Source organism: Sapajus apella, unplaced genomic scaffold (assembly GCF_009761245.1).
Source record: "Sapajus apella isolate SASKATOON/1434 unplaced genomic scaffold, GSC_monkey_1.0 scaffold19, whole genome shotgun sequence".
Taxonomy (NCBI): Eukaryota; Metazoa; Chordata; class Mammalia; order Primates; family Cebidae; genus Sapajus; species Sapajus apella.
Window position 1 is genome coordinate 25,707,627 of NW_022436959.1, and position 15,960 is coordinate 25,723,586.

At 37.8% G+C, this 15,960-nt stretch overlaps 1 protein-coding gene across 4 annotated transcripts in view; it reads left to right on the forward strand.

Annotated features, from left to right (window-relative positions):
• Positions 1 to 15,960, forward strand: part of THSD7A (thrombospondin type 1 domain containing 7A) — a 491,756-nt gene that overhangs the window by 357,417 nt on the left and 118,379 nt on the right. For all 4 annotated transcript variants that reach the window (XM_032286742.1, XM_032286743.1, XM_032286744.1 and 1 more), the window contains exon 8: positions 13,343 to 13,577. In XM_032286742.1, the coding sequence (XP_032142633.1) occupies positions 13,343 to 13,577 (235 nt within the window). The remainder of the gene's footprint in view (positions 1 to 13,342; positions 13,578 to 15,960) is intronic.

The window sequence follows — 15,960 nt, forward strand, 5'->3', positions numbered from 1 at the left end:
CTTTCTCTTCCTCATACTGTACTTCATTCTTTTCCTTTTCCTTTCCTTCACTTCCTTTTATTGCTGCGCTCTTTTTCTCCTTTCCTGAACAATTCTATCCAAAAAGCCATTCGGGAAAACCATGCAGTTGGGCATCTGAGGTCTACAGTGATCTAGAGTGGGTTGTCAGAGCCCAGCTGGGTGAGGAGCAACTAAAGTGGGAAAAGAGGTGGCTTGGCATGCAGTTTCAGAGCCACTGAGCAGGGTGAAGGACAGGGGCACCTGCATTGTGTGAGAGAATAGAAGAGTGACTCAACACTGGAGGTCAGAGCATAGTAGGGCTAAGAGAGAATCTCAGCTTCAAGGCAACCAGCCCAGTGTGGGGTGTCACAGCCAGACACAGTTGAGGAGGGTTTCTGTCTTATGGGTGGCCTCATGCGGGATGTCAGATCTTGAGCAGAGTGATGAAGATATATTGTGGGTATAGCAATGGAGATGACAATGGGAGATGGAGTGTGGACTGAGAGGAAATTGGCAAAATAAGTACATGTATTTAACATCATAGGAGTCAGGTTTTTTTTATTTCTGGAGAAGAGAGTTGCAAATATGTTAGGAAAGAAAACTAGTACACTCTGTGGTACAGTGCTGGAATTGGATGTTCTTAATATTAATTTATTAATGTAAACTTGTGTTCAGTTTGTAAAGATAGAGTAAATATCAATGAAAGTATACAAATGTAGGTATGTACATATTGTATACATTTATACATGTATTAGCCTCATTCACTGAAAAGACCTGAAAGCAGCAAGACCCTAAGAGCAGTAAGTATATGCAGCAGTCAGATTTTGGTTTCTAATACCATTCTCTAATAAAGGAACAAAGGCTCCTTTGAGAAATGGCTGATTCCACAGCTGGGATAGAAGAAATAGTACAAGACAGGCCAGGAGGATCTCGTGGTAGAAAGTAGAGAATCGTCAAAAGGCCACAGAAGCCAACTTAAATGTTCTCCCACTGACCATGTACATCAACAATTTTAATAACAAACAAAATAATAATACTAACAGACCATCGAATAGGAAATCGTGGATCCACACTTTATGTTATAAATAAAGGAATAAATTGAATCTCAAGAAAAGCATTGTATTTACATAGTCTCAAATATTCCCTAATAGAGAAGTCTGACAGACATCTCTAATCTAGTGACCAAAGTTAGCATTATTGATAACGGAGCAAATCGAAATCTTGTGTCCCCAGTGTGATATATAATGAGAATATGACATCACTTCTGCAATAACCCTATCAAATATGCATATATAGAATCTAATCATGAGGGAACATCAGATAAACTCTAATTCAAAGACATTGTACAGAATAATCTTTAATCTTCCAGAGTGTCTAAACATGAAAATGAAGGAACGATTGAATAACTGTTCGAGATTTAAGGAGACTAACAAAGTGTGACATCTAAATGTAAAGCTTGATTCTGAACTATAAAGGACATCTTGGGACAGTTGGCAAACTTAAATGGGATCTGAGGAGTTAATGGTAATAACTTACCAGTGTTTGTATTCTGATTTTCAGATTTTGAATACTGAATTGCTTATGTGTAGGAGAATGCTCTTGATTGTGGGAAACACATACTAACATATTTAGGGTGATGGACATTATTTCACCTTTTTCCAAATGGTCCAGGAAAAGAAAGTTATTTATATCATACTTTTAATTTCACTGTAAGTTTGAGATTGGTTTAAAATTAAATATGAAAACAAAACAAATCTGTATATAATTGCTTTCTACACAGTCTTTCTTTTTTTGAGATGGGGTCTCACTGTGTTGCCCAGGCTGGAGTGCAGTGGCCGTATCTTGGCTAACTGCCATTTCTACCTCCCAGACCCAATTGATTCTCCAGCATCAGCCTCCCAAGTAGCGGGGATTACAGGGGTGCCTCCATACCCAGCTGATTTTTTGTATTTTAGTAAAGACGGGATTTCACCATGTTGCCCAGGGTGGTCTCAAACTCCTGAGCTCAGGTAATCCACCCACCTCAGCCTCCCAAAGTGCTGGGATTACAGTCATGAGCCACCGTGCCTGGTGCTTTTTTTTTTTTAATTGTACTTTAGGTTCTGGGGTACATGTGCAGATCATGCCGGATTGTTGCCTAGGTACACACATGGTAATGTGGTTTGCTGCCTGCATCCCCCTGTCACCTACATCTGGCATTTCTCCCCATGTTATCCCTCCCCGACCTCCCAACAACCCCGCTGTCCCTCCCTTGGCCCCTCCAAACAGACTTCCGTGTGTGATGCTCCCTTCCCTGTGTCCATGTGTTCTCATTATTCAACACCCTCCTGTGAGTGATGCCATGTGGTGTCTGATTTTCTGTTCTTGTGTCAGTTTGTTGAGAATGATGGTTTCCAGATTCATCCATGTCCCTATGAAGGACACAAACTCATCATTTTTTATGGCTGCATAGTATTCCATGGTGTATATGTGCTACATTTTCTTTATCCAGTCTATTGTTGATGGACAATTGAGTTGATTCCAGGTCTTTGCTATTGTAAACAGTGCCACAGTGAACATACGTGTGCATGTCTCTTTATAACAGAATGATTTATAATCCTCTGGGTATATACCCAGTAATGGGATTGCGGGGTCAAATGGTATTTCTATTTCTAGATCCTTGAGGAATTGCCAGGCTGTCTTCCACAATGTTTGAACTAGTTTACACTCCCACCAACAGTGTAAAAGTATTCCTATTTCTCCACATCCTCTCCAGCATCTGCTGTCTCTGTGTTTTTTAAAGATCGCCATTATAACTGGCATGAGATGGTATCTCAATGTGGTTTTGATTTGCATTTCTTTAATAATCAATGATGATGAGCATTTTTTCATATGTTTGTTGGCCTCATATATGTCTTCTTTAGAAAAGTGTCTGTTCATGTCCTTCTCCCACTTTTGGATGGGTTCATTTGTTTTTTTCTTGTAAATCTGTTTTAGTTCTTTGTAGATTCTGGATATTAGCCCATTGTCAGATGGGTAGATTGCAAAAATTTTTTCCCATTCTCTTGGTTGCCAGTTCACTCTAATGATTGTTTCTTCTGCTGTGCAGAAACTCTGGAGTTTAATTAGATCCCATTTGTCTATTTTGCCTTTTGTTGCCAGTGCTTTTGGTGTTTTAGCCATGAAGTCCTTGCCTATGCCTATGTCCTAAATGGTTTTGCCTAGATTTTCTTCTAGGGTTTTTATGGTGTTAGGTCTTATGTTTAAGTCTTTAATCCATCTGGAGTTAATTTTAGTGTAAGGTGTCAGAAAGGGGGTCCAGTTTCTGCTTTCTGCACATGGCTAGCCAGTTTTCCCAACACCATTTATTAAATAGGGAATCCTTTCCCCATTGCTTGTTTTTGTCAGGTTTGTCAAAGATCAGATGGTTGTAGATGTGTGGCATTGCCTCCAAGGGCTCTGTTCTGTTCCGTGGGTCTATATCTCTGGTTTAGTACCAGTACAATGCTGTTTTGATTACTGTAGCTTTATAGTATAGTTTGAAATCAGGTAGCATGATGCCTCCGGCATTATTCTTTTTGCTTAGGATTGTCTTGGCTATGCGGGCTCTCTTTTAGTTCCATATGAAGTTTAAGGTGGTTTTTTCCAGTTCTGTGAAGAAGGTCATTGGTAGCTTGATGGCGATAACATTGAATCTATAAATTACTTTGGGCAGTATGGCCATTTTCATGATATTGATTCTTCCTAACCATGAGCATGGAATGTTTCTCCATTTGTTTGTGTCCTCTCTTATTTTCTTGAGCAGTGGTTTGTAGTTCTCCTTGAAGAGGTCCTTTACATTCTTTGTTAGCTGTATTCCTAGGTGTTTTATTCTTTGAAGCAATTGTGGATGGGAGTTGGCTCTTGATTTGGCTCTCTATTAGTCTGTTATTGGTGTATAGAAATGCTTGTGATTTCTGCACATTGACTTTATATCCTGAGACTTCGCTGAAGTTGCTTATCAATTTCAGGAGATTTTGGGCTGAGATGATAGGGTCTTCTAAATATACAATCATGTCATCTGCAAATAGAGACAATTTGACTTCCTCCTTTCCTAATTGAATACCCTTTATTTTTTTTTTTCTTGCCTAAGTTCTCTGGCCAGAACATTAATACTTTATTGAATAGGAGTGGTGACAGAGGGCCTCCTTGTCTAGTGCCGGATTTTGAAGGGCGTGCTTCCGGTTTTTGCCTGTTCAGTATGATATTGGCTGTAGGTTAATCATAAATAGCTTTTATTATTTCGAGATATGTTCCTTCAATACCTAGTTTATTGAGAGTTTTTAGCATAAAGGGCTGTTGAATTTTGTCGAAGGCCTTCTCTGCATCTATTGAGATAATCATGTGGCTTTTATCTTTGGTTCTGTGAACCAGCCTTGCATCCCTAGAATGAAGCCTACTTGATCGTGATGGATAAGCTTTTTGATGTACTGTTGCAATCAGTTTGCCAGTATTTTATTGAAGATTTTTGCATCTGTGTTCATCATGGATATTGGCCTGAAGTGTTCTTTTTTTGTTGAGTCTCTGCCAAGTTTTGGTATCAGGATGATATTAGTCTCATAAAATGATTTTGGAAGGATTCCCTCTTTTTGGATTGTTTGGAATAGTTTCAGAAGGAATGGTACCAGCTCCTCTTTGTATGTCTGGTAGAATTCAGCTGGGAACCCCTCTGGACCTGGGCTTTTTTTGGTTGGTAGGCTATTAATTGCTGCCTCAACTTCAGCCCTTGTTACTGGTCTATTCAGGGTTTCAAATTCTTCCTGGTTTAGGCTTGGGAGGATGCAAGTGTCCAAGAATTTATCCATTTCTTCCAGGTTTACTGGTTTATGTGCATAGAATTGTTTATAATAATCTCTTATGGTAGTTTGTATTTCTGTGGAGTCAGTGGTGATATCCCCTTTATTGTTTTTTATTGCATCTCTTTCATTCTTCTCTCTTTTCTTTTTTATTAATCTGGCTAGTGGTCTATTTTGTTGATCTTTTCAAAAAATCAGCTCCTAGATTTATTGATTTTTTTGAGGGATTTTTTATGTCTCTATCTCCTTCAATTCTGCTCTGATCTTATTTCTTGTCTTCTGCTAGCTTTTGAGTTTTTTTTGATCTTGCTCCTCTAGCTCTTTCAATTTTGATGATAGGGTGTCGATTTTAGATCTTTCTTCGCTTTTCATGTGGGTATTTATTGCTATAAATTTTCCTCTAGACACTGCTTTAAATGTGTTCCAGAGATTCTAGTACGTTGTGTCTTTGTTCTCATTGGTTTCAAAGAACATCTTTATTTCTGCCTTCATTTCATTGTTTATCCAGTCAACATTCAGGAGCCAGTTGTTTATTTCCATGAAGTTGTGTGGTTCTGAGTCAGTTTCTGAATTCTGAGTTCTAATTTGATGGCACTGTGGTCTGAGACACTGTTTGTTATGATTTCCATTCTTTTGCATTGGCTGAGGAGTGATTTGCTTCCAATTATGTGGTCAATTTTAGAGTAAGTGTCATGCTGTCTTGAGAAGAATGTATATTCTTTTGATTTGGGGTGGAGGGTTCTGGAGATGTCTATTAGGTCTGCTTGGCACAGCTCTGAGTTCAAATCCTGGATATCCTTGTTAATTTTCTGTCTCATTGATCTGTCTAATATTGACAGTGGAGTGTTAAAGTCTTCCACTATTATTGTGTGGGAGACTGAGTATCTTTGTAGGTCATTAAAAACTTGCTTTATGTACCTGGGTGCTCCTGTATAGGGTGTGTATATATTTAGGATTATTACTTCTTCTTGATGCATTGATCCTTTTACCATTATGTAATGTCTTCTTTGTCTCTTTTAATCTTTGTTGGTTTAGAGTCTGTTTTATCAGAGACTAGGATTGCAGCTCCTGCTTTTTTTTTTGCTCTCCATTTGCTTGGTAAATCTTCCTCCATCCCTTTACTTTGAGCCTATGTGTATCCTTGCATGTGAGATGGGTTTCCTGGATACTGCACATTGATGGGTTTTGACTCTTTATTCAATTTGCCAGTCTGTGTCTTTTGATTGGGGCATTTAGTCTGTTTACATTTAAGGTTAATATTGTTATGTGTGAATTTGATCCTACCATTTTGTTGCTAGCTGGATGTTTTGCCCATTAGTTGACACATTTTCTTCATTATGTTGATGGTCTTTACCATTTGGTACGTTTTTGGAGTGGCTGATACTGGTTGTTCCTTTCCTTGTTTAGTGCTGCTTTCAGGAGCTCTTGTAGGGCAGGCCTGATGGTGACGAAATCTCTCAGCAATTACTTGTCCATAAAGGATTTTCTTTCTCCTTTGCTTATGAAGTTTAGTTTGGCCGGATATGAAATTCTAGGTTGAAAGTTCTTTTCTTTAAGTATGTTGAATATTGGCCCCCACTCTCTTCTGGCTTGTAGGGTTTCTGCCAAAAAATCCTCTGTGAGTCTGATGGGCTTCCCTTTGTGAATAACCTGATCTTTCTCTCTGGCTGCCCTTAGCGTTTTTTGCCTTCATTTCAGCCCCGGTTAATCTGATGATTATGTGCCTTGAGGTGTCTCTTCTTGAGGAATATCTTTGTGGTGTTTTCTGTATTTCCTGGACTTGAATATTGGCCTGTCTTGCTAGGTTGGGGAAGTTCTTTTGGATAATATCCTAAAGAGTGTTTTCCAACTTGGATTCATTCTCTCTGTTACATACGGGTATACCTATCAAATGTAGATTAGGTCTTTTCACAGAATCCCATATTTCTTGGAGGCTTTGTTCAATTCTTTTCACTCTTTTTCCTCTGTTCTTGCCTTCTCGTTTTATTTCATTGAGTTGATCTTCAGCCTCAGATATTCTTTCTTCTGCTTGGTCGATTCGGCTATTGAAACTTGTGTATGCTTTGCAAAGTTCTCGTGCTGTGATTTTCAGCTCCATCGAGTCATTTATATTCTTCTCTAAGCTGTTTATTCTAGTTACATCTCATCTAATCTTTTTTCTAGGTTCTTAGTTTCTTTGCATTGGGTTAGCACATGTTCTTTTAGTTCTGAGAAGTTTGTTATTACCCACCTTCTAAAGCCTGTTTCTGTCAATTCATCCGATTTATTTGCCATCCATCTTTGATTCCCAGCTGGTAAGGAGTTGTGATCCCTTAGAGGAGGAGAGGCCTTATGGTTTTTGGTGTTTTCTTTCTTTTTGCACTGGTTTCTTCCCATCTTAGTGGTTTTATCTACCTGTGGTCTTTGTAGTTGGTGACTTTCACATGGGATCTCTGAATGAACATCTTTTTTGTGGACACTGAAGTTGTTTCTTTCTGTTTCTTAGTTTTCCTTCTAACAGTCAGGCTCTCTGCCACAGGACTGCTGGAGGTCCACTCCAGAACCCGCTCACCTGGGGATCTCCCACGGGGGGGCTACAGAACAGAATGGTTGCCGCCGGTTTCTTCCTCTGCTGTCCTCATCCCAGAAGGGTACCGAGCAGATGTCAGCCTGAGCTCTCCTTTATGAGATGTCTCTTTGGGTATACAGGGTTGGGGAGTTACTTGACGAGACAGTCTGTCCCTTATAGGAGCTCAAGTGCTGTGCTGGGAGCTCCATTGTTCCATGCAGAGTTGCTGGGCAGGTACCTTTAAGTCTGCTGCAGCTGAAACCATAACTGCCTCTTTTCCTGGGTGCTCTGTCCTAGGAAGGTCAGCTGTATTTATAAGTTCCTGTCATGCTGCTGCCTTTTTTCACAGATGCCCTGCCCCACACGGAGTAGTGTAGTCACAGTCTGTCAGCAGAAGTGTTGCTGAGCTGCCACAGGCTCTGCCCAGCTGCCGTGTGAACTGCTTTGGTAGTGGCAGACTGCGTTGGTAGTCAGGGATGCCCTTCCCCCCACTGAGCTGGACAGTCCTGGGTCCAGCTGCACTTGCTGTGAAACTCTCAATCCAGAGCATTTCAGATTGCTTGTTTTGTGGGGGTGGTACCTGCTGAGCCAGATCACCTGGCTCTGTGTCTCAGCCCCCTCCCTTTCAGTTGAATGGGCGGCTCTGTCTCCCAGGCATTCCAAACACCATTTGAAATGCTGCCCAGACTTGTGTGAGTTTTTGTGCACCCACCCAGCACCAACTGAAACTGCCGTGCTGTGGCGCTTTTTAGCCCAGGAATCTTCTTGTCTATGGGCATTGAAAACTTATTTGGAAATGTGGTGAGCACTCACCCTCTGCGCTGTTCTCACTGGGAACTGCACTTACAGAGCTCTTCCTATTTGGCCATCTTGGATCCTCCCCTCACCTTTATTTTTATTCATTTCTTAGTTCAACCAATATGCAGCTATTGAGCACCCATTATGAGCCAGGCACTGTTTAAGGTGCTGAAGATACAGCCATGAAGAAACACTGAAATCCTTGCCTTTACTGACCCCTTCTAATGGGGCAAGACAGTCAGCAATTAATCATACATAGAGCATGTTAGCAATGAGTGTTAAGGAGCAGAACAAAGTGGGAAAGACCCTGGCACTTTCTATATGAGCTTGAGTAACTTCTAACCTATTATCATCAGTATACAAACATTGTCATAAAATGCTAATTATTGAAACGTCATTTGGAAACCAGATCACAAGTACTGGCAACTGATGATAGTTAACCTACTGGAGAAGGTAAAATTAGTTCTTCACACTTAAAAAAAAATTGTGTGTGTGTGTGTGTGTGTGTGTGTGTGTGTGTGTGTGTGTGTGTGTTTCTTCCAGAGACTTGACATCTGGTTAAATAAAGTTGGCATTTCACTTTTTAATATTCTTACTTTAAGGTATAAATATTGTATAAACTGTAGTATTTGTCTCAAAAGATATTTTAAAGTTATGTTAGAAAATTCTAAATGTAGGCAACCTTTTAATACTTCTGGCATATTTTTAAATATAAATATTAGTAAGTTGAATTTGAACAAAAAATTTAAATTAATGTTAGATTTTTAGCTTTCTCAGTTTTTTGAACCTGTATTGTAGATCCTAACAAACTTCATTTAAAAAGGAAAAGGTTATTTTTTAAAATGTTTCCCACTGGGCATAACAATTTCTGTTAATTTTCATGATATAGTTAATTATTCTTACAAAGCAAAAAAAAGGAAAGAATATTTATTTTTATTAAGTTCAAAATGATCTGATAGAACATCATCAACCAAATATGAATATCTTTACACCTGTCTTGTAAAGCTGAGGATAGATGCAGATTGAAATAAGTTGTCATTTTTTTCTCAGATAACAGTCTTTAAAAGTCATATTTTACAATGAAAAAAAACATTGAGACGTATATTTTTTATTTTAGCTTGTTCAGTTTTTATAGCTAAGTAATTTTAATTATAGTAACCAGCTAGTACCCATATTCCCTAGAAAAATTTGAAGAATGCAGGCTTCATTACATGTATGTGTATATGTATACTTATAACTGATTTCTAAGTTAATACTGTCACCTCCCCATTCTCCCACTATTGACCTTGAAAACAGAATTCTACTTCAGTCTGTCGCTACTTGACCACCACACAGGATTTATGCAGGCTGCGTGGTGGACAGTCTTCTGTCTGTTTCTGCAAAGAACAACTGGGGGATGGGGCTGTGCTGCAGCAAAATCTCCTGAGGTGCCCCACAGCTAATGCTGTTCCAATTCAGTACCCCCAAAGCATATCCTTGCCAATGCACTTTTCACCCAGCAATGGTCTGCTGTAAAAGAAATTCAGGCTGCAATAGCAGGAAAAGTTAGAAGCACCTTAAAAGTATAATGTATAGTACTATGATAACACTGCCATTCACACTAATATCTTCATAACTTAAGCCCCATCCACTTTCTTATTTTTGTTGCCAATTATTTTCTGACGTGAACTCTACACTCCACCTGACTACGTCAGTATTGTTAATGCCCAAGGTCACACCTGCCTGCATGCCTTTGCTTCTGTTTATTTATTTTTCTACTTAGATAATATTCTCTTTTCCTTCTGACCCTTCCCAGAATTCTACTTGTTAAAATCCTACTCCTTCAGAACTTTTTCAGTGCCTCTTTCAGTCTGAGACATTTTTTAGACTCAAAAAGTAGTGAAATTGTACTCTTTGAATCCCAGTTATACTAAATACCCCACAATATAATTATTTCATTCTATCTAGAATTACACTCATTTGTATTCTTGTCTTATGTCCCCTACCGCGTTTTTCTACTACTCTATAAGATGTTTGAGAGTAGCAGGAACTGTTTCTTATCCCTCTAGGTATTTCTCAAAGCATCTCACATAAACATCGAATCTGCATTTAATTATTGTTTTAAACAAGATTCTTTTTTTTAAAAAAAAATATCATCTAAATTGTAAGGACATAAATGCCAGAACCGGAAACACCATAGCTCTGTGCAACTGCCTCCTAACAAAGCGTTTATGAACTTGATGTGGGGAGGAAAAGTCATGTTTTTATTTCTAAGAAGTTTCACATAATAGCTGATATTTTTATATGACCATAGAAGTTTATTTACATAGCAGAATTTTTCAAAGTCTTATAACATTATTCCCTTTAATGGAATAATAGAAAATCTCAATAGTGGTATTGGTATGAAAGATATATTTCTATTTAAGATGATTTTTTAAATTATGACTAATTTTGTCATAAATCACATTTTATAATTTCCTAAATACTATGGAAATATTCCCAGAAGTCTCAAATTACATCTTTCTGTAACTAATAGATAAATTCAGTATTATACCTATCAACTTTTCTACCATAAAATTATTCCCCAAGCAACATCATGATGCTGCAATGACTAATTACTACAAACCATTCTTTCAAAATTGCCATCTTCTCTTTATAATTAAGACCACACTGGGGCTTATCTGTACAAGTATCCTGACATCAGACCAAAACTGCTGATGTAGCTTTAATGTGTAGTGGGGCAAGCAAATAAATAACCTTTACGTCTGTAAACTTAACTGCTATCCTGCAATTTCTCAACACGTTATGCTGATGTTGTAGATTTGTTCTTATTTTATTCCAAAGCCAACCAATCAATTCCAATGTCAAAAACCATTTGAAGTTTTAAGATCACATTTTAAACAGCATATTTATTAATCAAGGAGAAAATGAAGTAAGTCGAGAAGCCTATTCTTTGTGGAAGATCAGTACTTTTACTATTAAATAATAAAGACATTATTAAAATAATTATATATAAACTTACATATATATTGTATTTATAATTAGCTTGTCTGAGAGTTAAGATTGGATAAATCTTTGAAGAATTGGTAATCGGAGAGCTCATTTATCTCCCCAGCCCAATTAGTATGTTTTAGGATTCATTTCTATCAAATCCTAAACTTCTTTGCAGAGGCTTACAGGGTCACAGAGCTGTGTGACGGAGGATAGGATATGAACTGTGACAGATGTTTCCACCGTCGTGAAGCAGAGATCATTAATGAAATGCTGTTTGATGCGGGTTATTCTGAGGTCGAACCAACGTTCAACACTGCATAAATGATTCTAAATTGCAGTTGATCTCTCACATAAACTTTTTACTGATTTATTTGCTGAATAAAGCGATGTCTTTAATCATAAGTGAAGTGATACTGAATGATCAGCTCAGGTGTGGCCCCTGGCTTTATGTTTGATTTTCATCCAAATCTCACTTCTTGAGCCATTTTCCATGTTAGGGTCCCTAGCTACTGAATGGCCTTTTGTTATTTATTTTTAACTTTCTGAAGCCTGCTTTCCTAAGATTTAAAGCCCACCTCTTATTACATTCAACATTTCCTCTATTTACTATATTGCTAATGTTTGTAATGAGTACTCAAGTTTCCCACCATTCCACATTTACAACCAGTTCTTTTATATTCTAAGATGAAATTGGAGGCTGCATAAGTTCCAATAGATGAAACTGTCAATAAAGTGAGCAATAAATTCTTCCAATACCCTGCTTTTAACGACATAAGAATTTGTGTTTTCATAATTGTCATCAGAAATAGCACAGAGGTAACAAACTGACCCCCATAAATTCCTCATTGTTACTGTGGTCACATCGTTAAAGCTGTTTGGGTTCATCCAGTTAATAATTTTTAACTCATAGAACAGTTGTGAACATAAAACGCCACCTACAAAGTACTTATTATGGGGCTACCACATATTTTAAAAAAGTCCAGAATGACTCTGACACCATATATTATTGATAAGAAGGTGCATCTGTTTTACCCATTAACATCTCTGGAATAATGGCATCTCACATTGGATGCATTTTAAAACCTCTGTGGCCAAGCAACAGTTATGGCACAGTCATCATTTCTTGTACATGTGAAATTGTTGTTATTCCTGGTGGAGCAATTCCACGATGCTTCTGCAACAAAGCAGACGAAAACTGCTAGGACCATTTGAGGAAAGAAAATAAATACCAGTTGCTTGCTTAAAAATTTCATTGATACCTTCTGGGGCAATTAAAGATGCTACAATATCAAAACTTAGAGATGAGTATCAGTATTCCAGAAGAAAATTCTAGAGATGAAAAAGGAGAACTCTTTTTTAAGAAACCCTACATCAGCTTTTTTGACATCACAGAAGCTGATACTGTGTAGGAGGAGAACACGGACTTCAATGGGTGTGAATTAAAAACTGGCTTGAAAGACTGGGATTCTTAATGTAAATAAGTTTTAGAAATACCTTTCCTTTTCATGTATGTAAAAGAGAAATATTAAAAGCTATATTATTAAGTCATAAAAAGCTATTTCTATAAGCACACAATATACGTTAGAGTTTATCGGAAAGCATATTTTAATTTGCAGCCGTTTCTTTTTCCTTGGGACACGTAAAATGATGGTGGATTGCACAGTCAATACAACTTACACTTGAAGAAATATGATACTATTGTTACTCAGTGGCCTTCCCAGTAATGCTCTGGAGCATCATAATATATCATTCACAGTTAATATCCCTGTTTCTAATCACCCTGAAACCTAATACATTAAATTAAGCAACATTTCAAAACTTGTAACTAAGACTTTCAACCTTGGGGATAATATTTGAAAATACACTTGGTTTTCTGCATCCGCAAAGTCTCAATACCCATGTTTCTCCTGGTCAGCAATAACATGGGCCTCATTTGTGCCTCATTTTCACTTTCTCTGGAGGACAATGGCCTCTTTCTTTAAGGTCTTCCATAGCCCCCTAAAGCAAGTGTCATGTAACTAGAGTTTATATTTTAAGCCACTGAGGTCAGATTAACACATAATTTGCTTCCCTAGCAGTGTGTAGGTCACAGGCTATGTGCCAAATAAGTGGTGGATCTTGTTGTCAGCCGTGTTAATTCCAAAGAACAGAGAATGGTCAGGTTCCTGCTGGCACCATATCTAATCTGCTGTCATTGTCCTTTTTTTAGGTGGAATTCACTGTCCAAATAGCAGTGCTTTGCAAGAAGTGCGAAGCTGTAATGAGCATCCTTGCACTGTGTACCACTGGCAGACTGGTCCCTGGGGCCAGTGCGTGGAGGACACCTCCGTATCGTCCTTCAACACAACTACGACTTGGAACGGGGAGGTTTCCTGCTCTGTCGGCATGCAGACGAGAAAAGTCATCTGTGTGCGAGTCAATGTGGGCCAAGTGGGACCCAAAAAGTAAGAGCTTTAGAATGACAACAGTAAATTCTGTAGCCAACTGTGCAGAGGATTGGCTCAGGCTTCACTGGCTTCATGAAATGGAGCATTTTGATGCTTGTCATACCTGTCCTCAAGAGTAAGATTTGTTTGTTTTGAAAGTCAGCCACTGATAAAACTATAACGGCTTTGAGTTTTGTACTGGGGAGCCATAAATTCCATAGAAATCTTTCTATCTGGTAGCTACTTTGTGTTTTATGGTAGCACTTTCTGCTTTTATTAAGCTAGTGAGGCAATGAAAGAAGTGCTTGCTTTAAGCCTGGCTGATCAATACTGACAGTGTACTAAGTCCTGGCAGTGTGGGTCATCCATGACCTCCTATATACCCATAGGCTATGGAGGCTGCCCAATCTAGTTTAATTGGATAGAAGCCTTGTATGATCTGCCTTTCATTTCCCCTAAAAAACACTATATCAAAAATACTGAAGCATACTTACTGTATCTTTCAATAGTTAGAATAAAAACCATTTATTTTCAAGACAGAGCCTTGGGATAGGATGAGTGTTATTATAAGTAGAAAAACTATCAGTTTCTCAGGGTGGAGATGAGTACTGTAATAACAAGGAAAACACTTTGCTGGAGGGGAGAACAAAGAACCAGAGAGTTGGCATATTCTATGTGCCTTGTGAGAAGTATGAACAAAAACAGTGGCATAGCTGAGCTATTGGATGCATAGAGAAAATTAATAAATCCACTCTAAAAAATATTTGAGGGGAAAAACTTCTTTATTTTTCAAATCTAAGACAGCATACTTTAAAAAAATTCAAATCACTTTAGCCATGTGAGATATGAAATGGTAAACGAGTCAATTTTTGCATGAGTTTAAAAGCCTCATCTTTTCAAAATACTCAGCCAAGTGGTAAAATATTGTGTGTAATCTTCGGCATGCTACCTAACTTATCCTGGCCAACAGTTTCAAAGTCTGTTGAAAGGCTTTAATGAAAAATATAATAGTAATCCAAGTACTCAATAAATGTTAGAAATTGTTCTTTCTTTCTTAAGAATGTTAGCTACTCCTTAGTGTTCCAGGAAGATGAAAGTGTTTCTGATGTGTGAAAAACTCCAGGGAGATAAATAAGAATCCCATTATGAGATGTTTTTATCTGGCCTGGGTTCCAGACCTTAGGGATATTTTGCCCCATGACTTATTTGTTTATATTGCTTGAAATTAGGAAACAGTAAACATGCCAGTGATTTGAATAAATTAAAAGACTGTTTCACATGTTTAATAGGTAGCCTCAAACCAGTATTTTAATAGAAATTATGCTAAAGCGGTGATGAATCTCAGGAAATTAATGTGCAGTGTATTAAAATCAAAAGTAACAAGAGCAGAAGTCCCAAGTCTTGGAGGATTCTGATTCTTGCTGGAATAAGAATAAAGGTATTCACTACCCAGGCACAGGCCCAGCCTGCTGTGGCACAGGATGAGGGTTACTGTGCTGAGCGTCTACCAGTAAGCTCATTCTGTTCCTGTCCAATGGTTAATCATCTTCCAGATGTTGCTGTTGACATTTTCCTCACTTCTACAAACTACAAAATATTTTTCCTAAGTAATGGATGTGCGTATGTAAAAGCCTATATGTAAAAAAGCCTGCTGGATTAACAGCATTAAATCAGTGGGAAGGATATCCTGAAGCCCCACATCACATTACCACAATAATTCATTAAAAATTTGCTTTGCCCTTGTAGCCTTCATTCAATGACCTATATACATCTATAGACTTGTTAGATCAAATGGATGTACTTTGCCTTTAAAATTCTAGAAAATCAAGCAAATACTGTGAATTCAAAAGAAAACATTATTGTCCTTCTCCCTAAATGCTAGGTTAAATTCAGTGAATGGTTTCCAATACTAGGTATTTGGACCAAAAAATGCAAATTGAAAATTTGTTTTAAACTTCTCTTAATAAAACAGATTACTGTGCAATGGTAAAATCAATGTTATTGATCTTATCTATCCTCCCAGTAACAAATTTCAGCTCCTATCACATCTGTTTAATTTGACCTTGCATAAGATTTGGGGGAAAATCAATTCCTTGATTTAAACCATAAACACTGAATACAAACAGTACAAAGGATAAAAGAAGCATGTTGACTGAACCAATTGCCTTACCAAAGGAAGTCCAAATTCATTTTATTGGATGTCATGTAGACTGTATAATTTATCTTTGTGTGTTCATTTAACAACTTTGTTGTTTGTAATTTTGTTCTCCACAGTCAGCCAAGTATCTTGCTGTGACTATTTCTGAACTAAAACAGAATAGTTGGAGGTTGTCAATGATAACATTGTAAATTCCATTGATTTATTCAGGGTTAGTGTCTGAGGAGAATGTAGCTGAGGAAC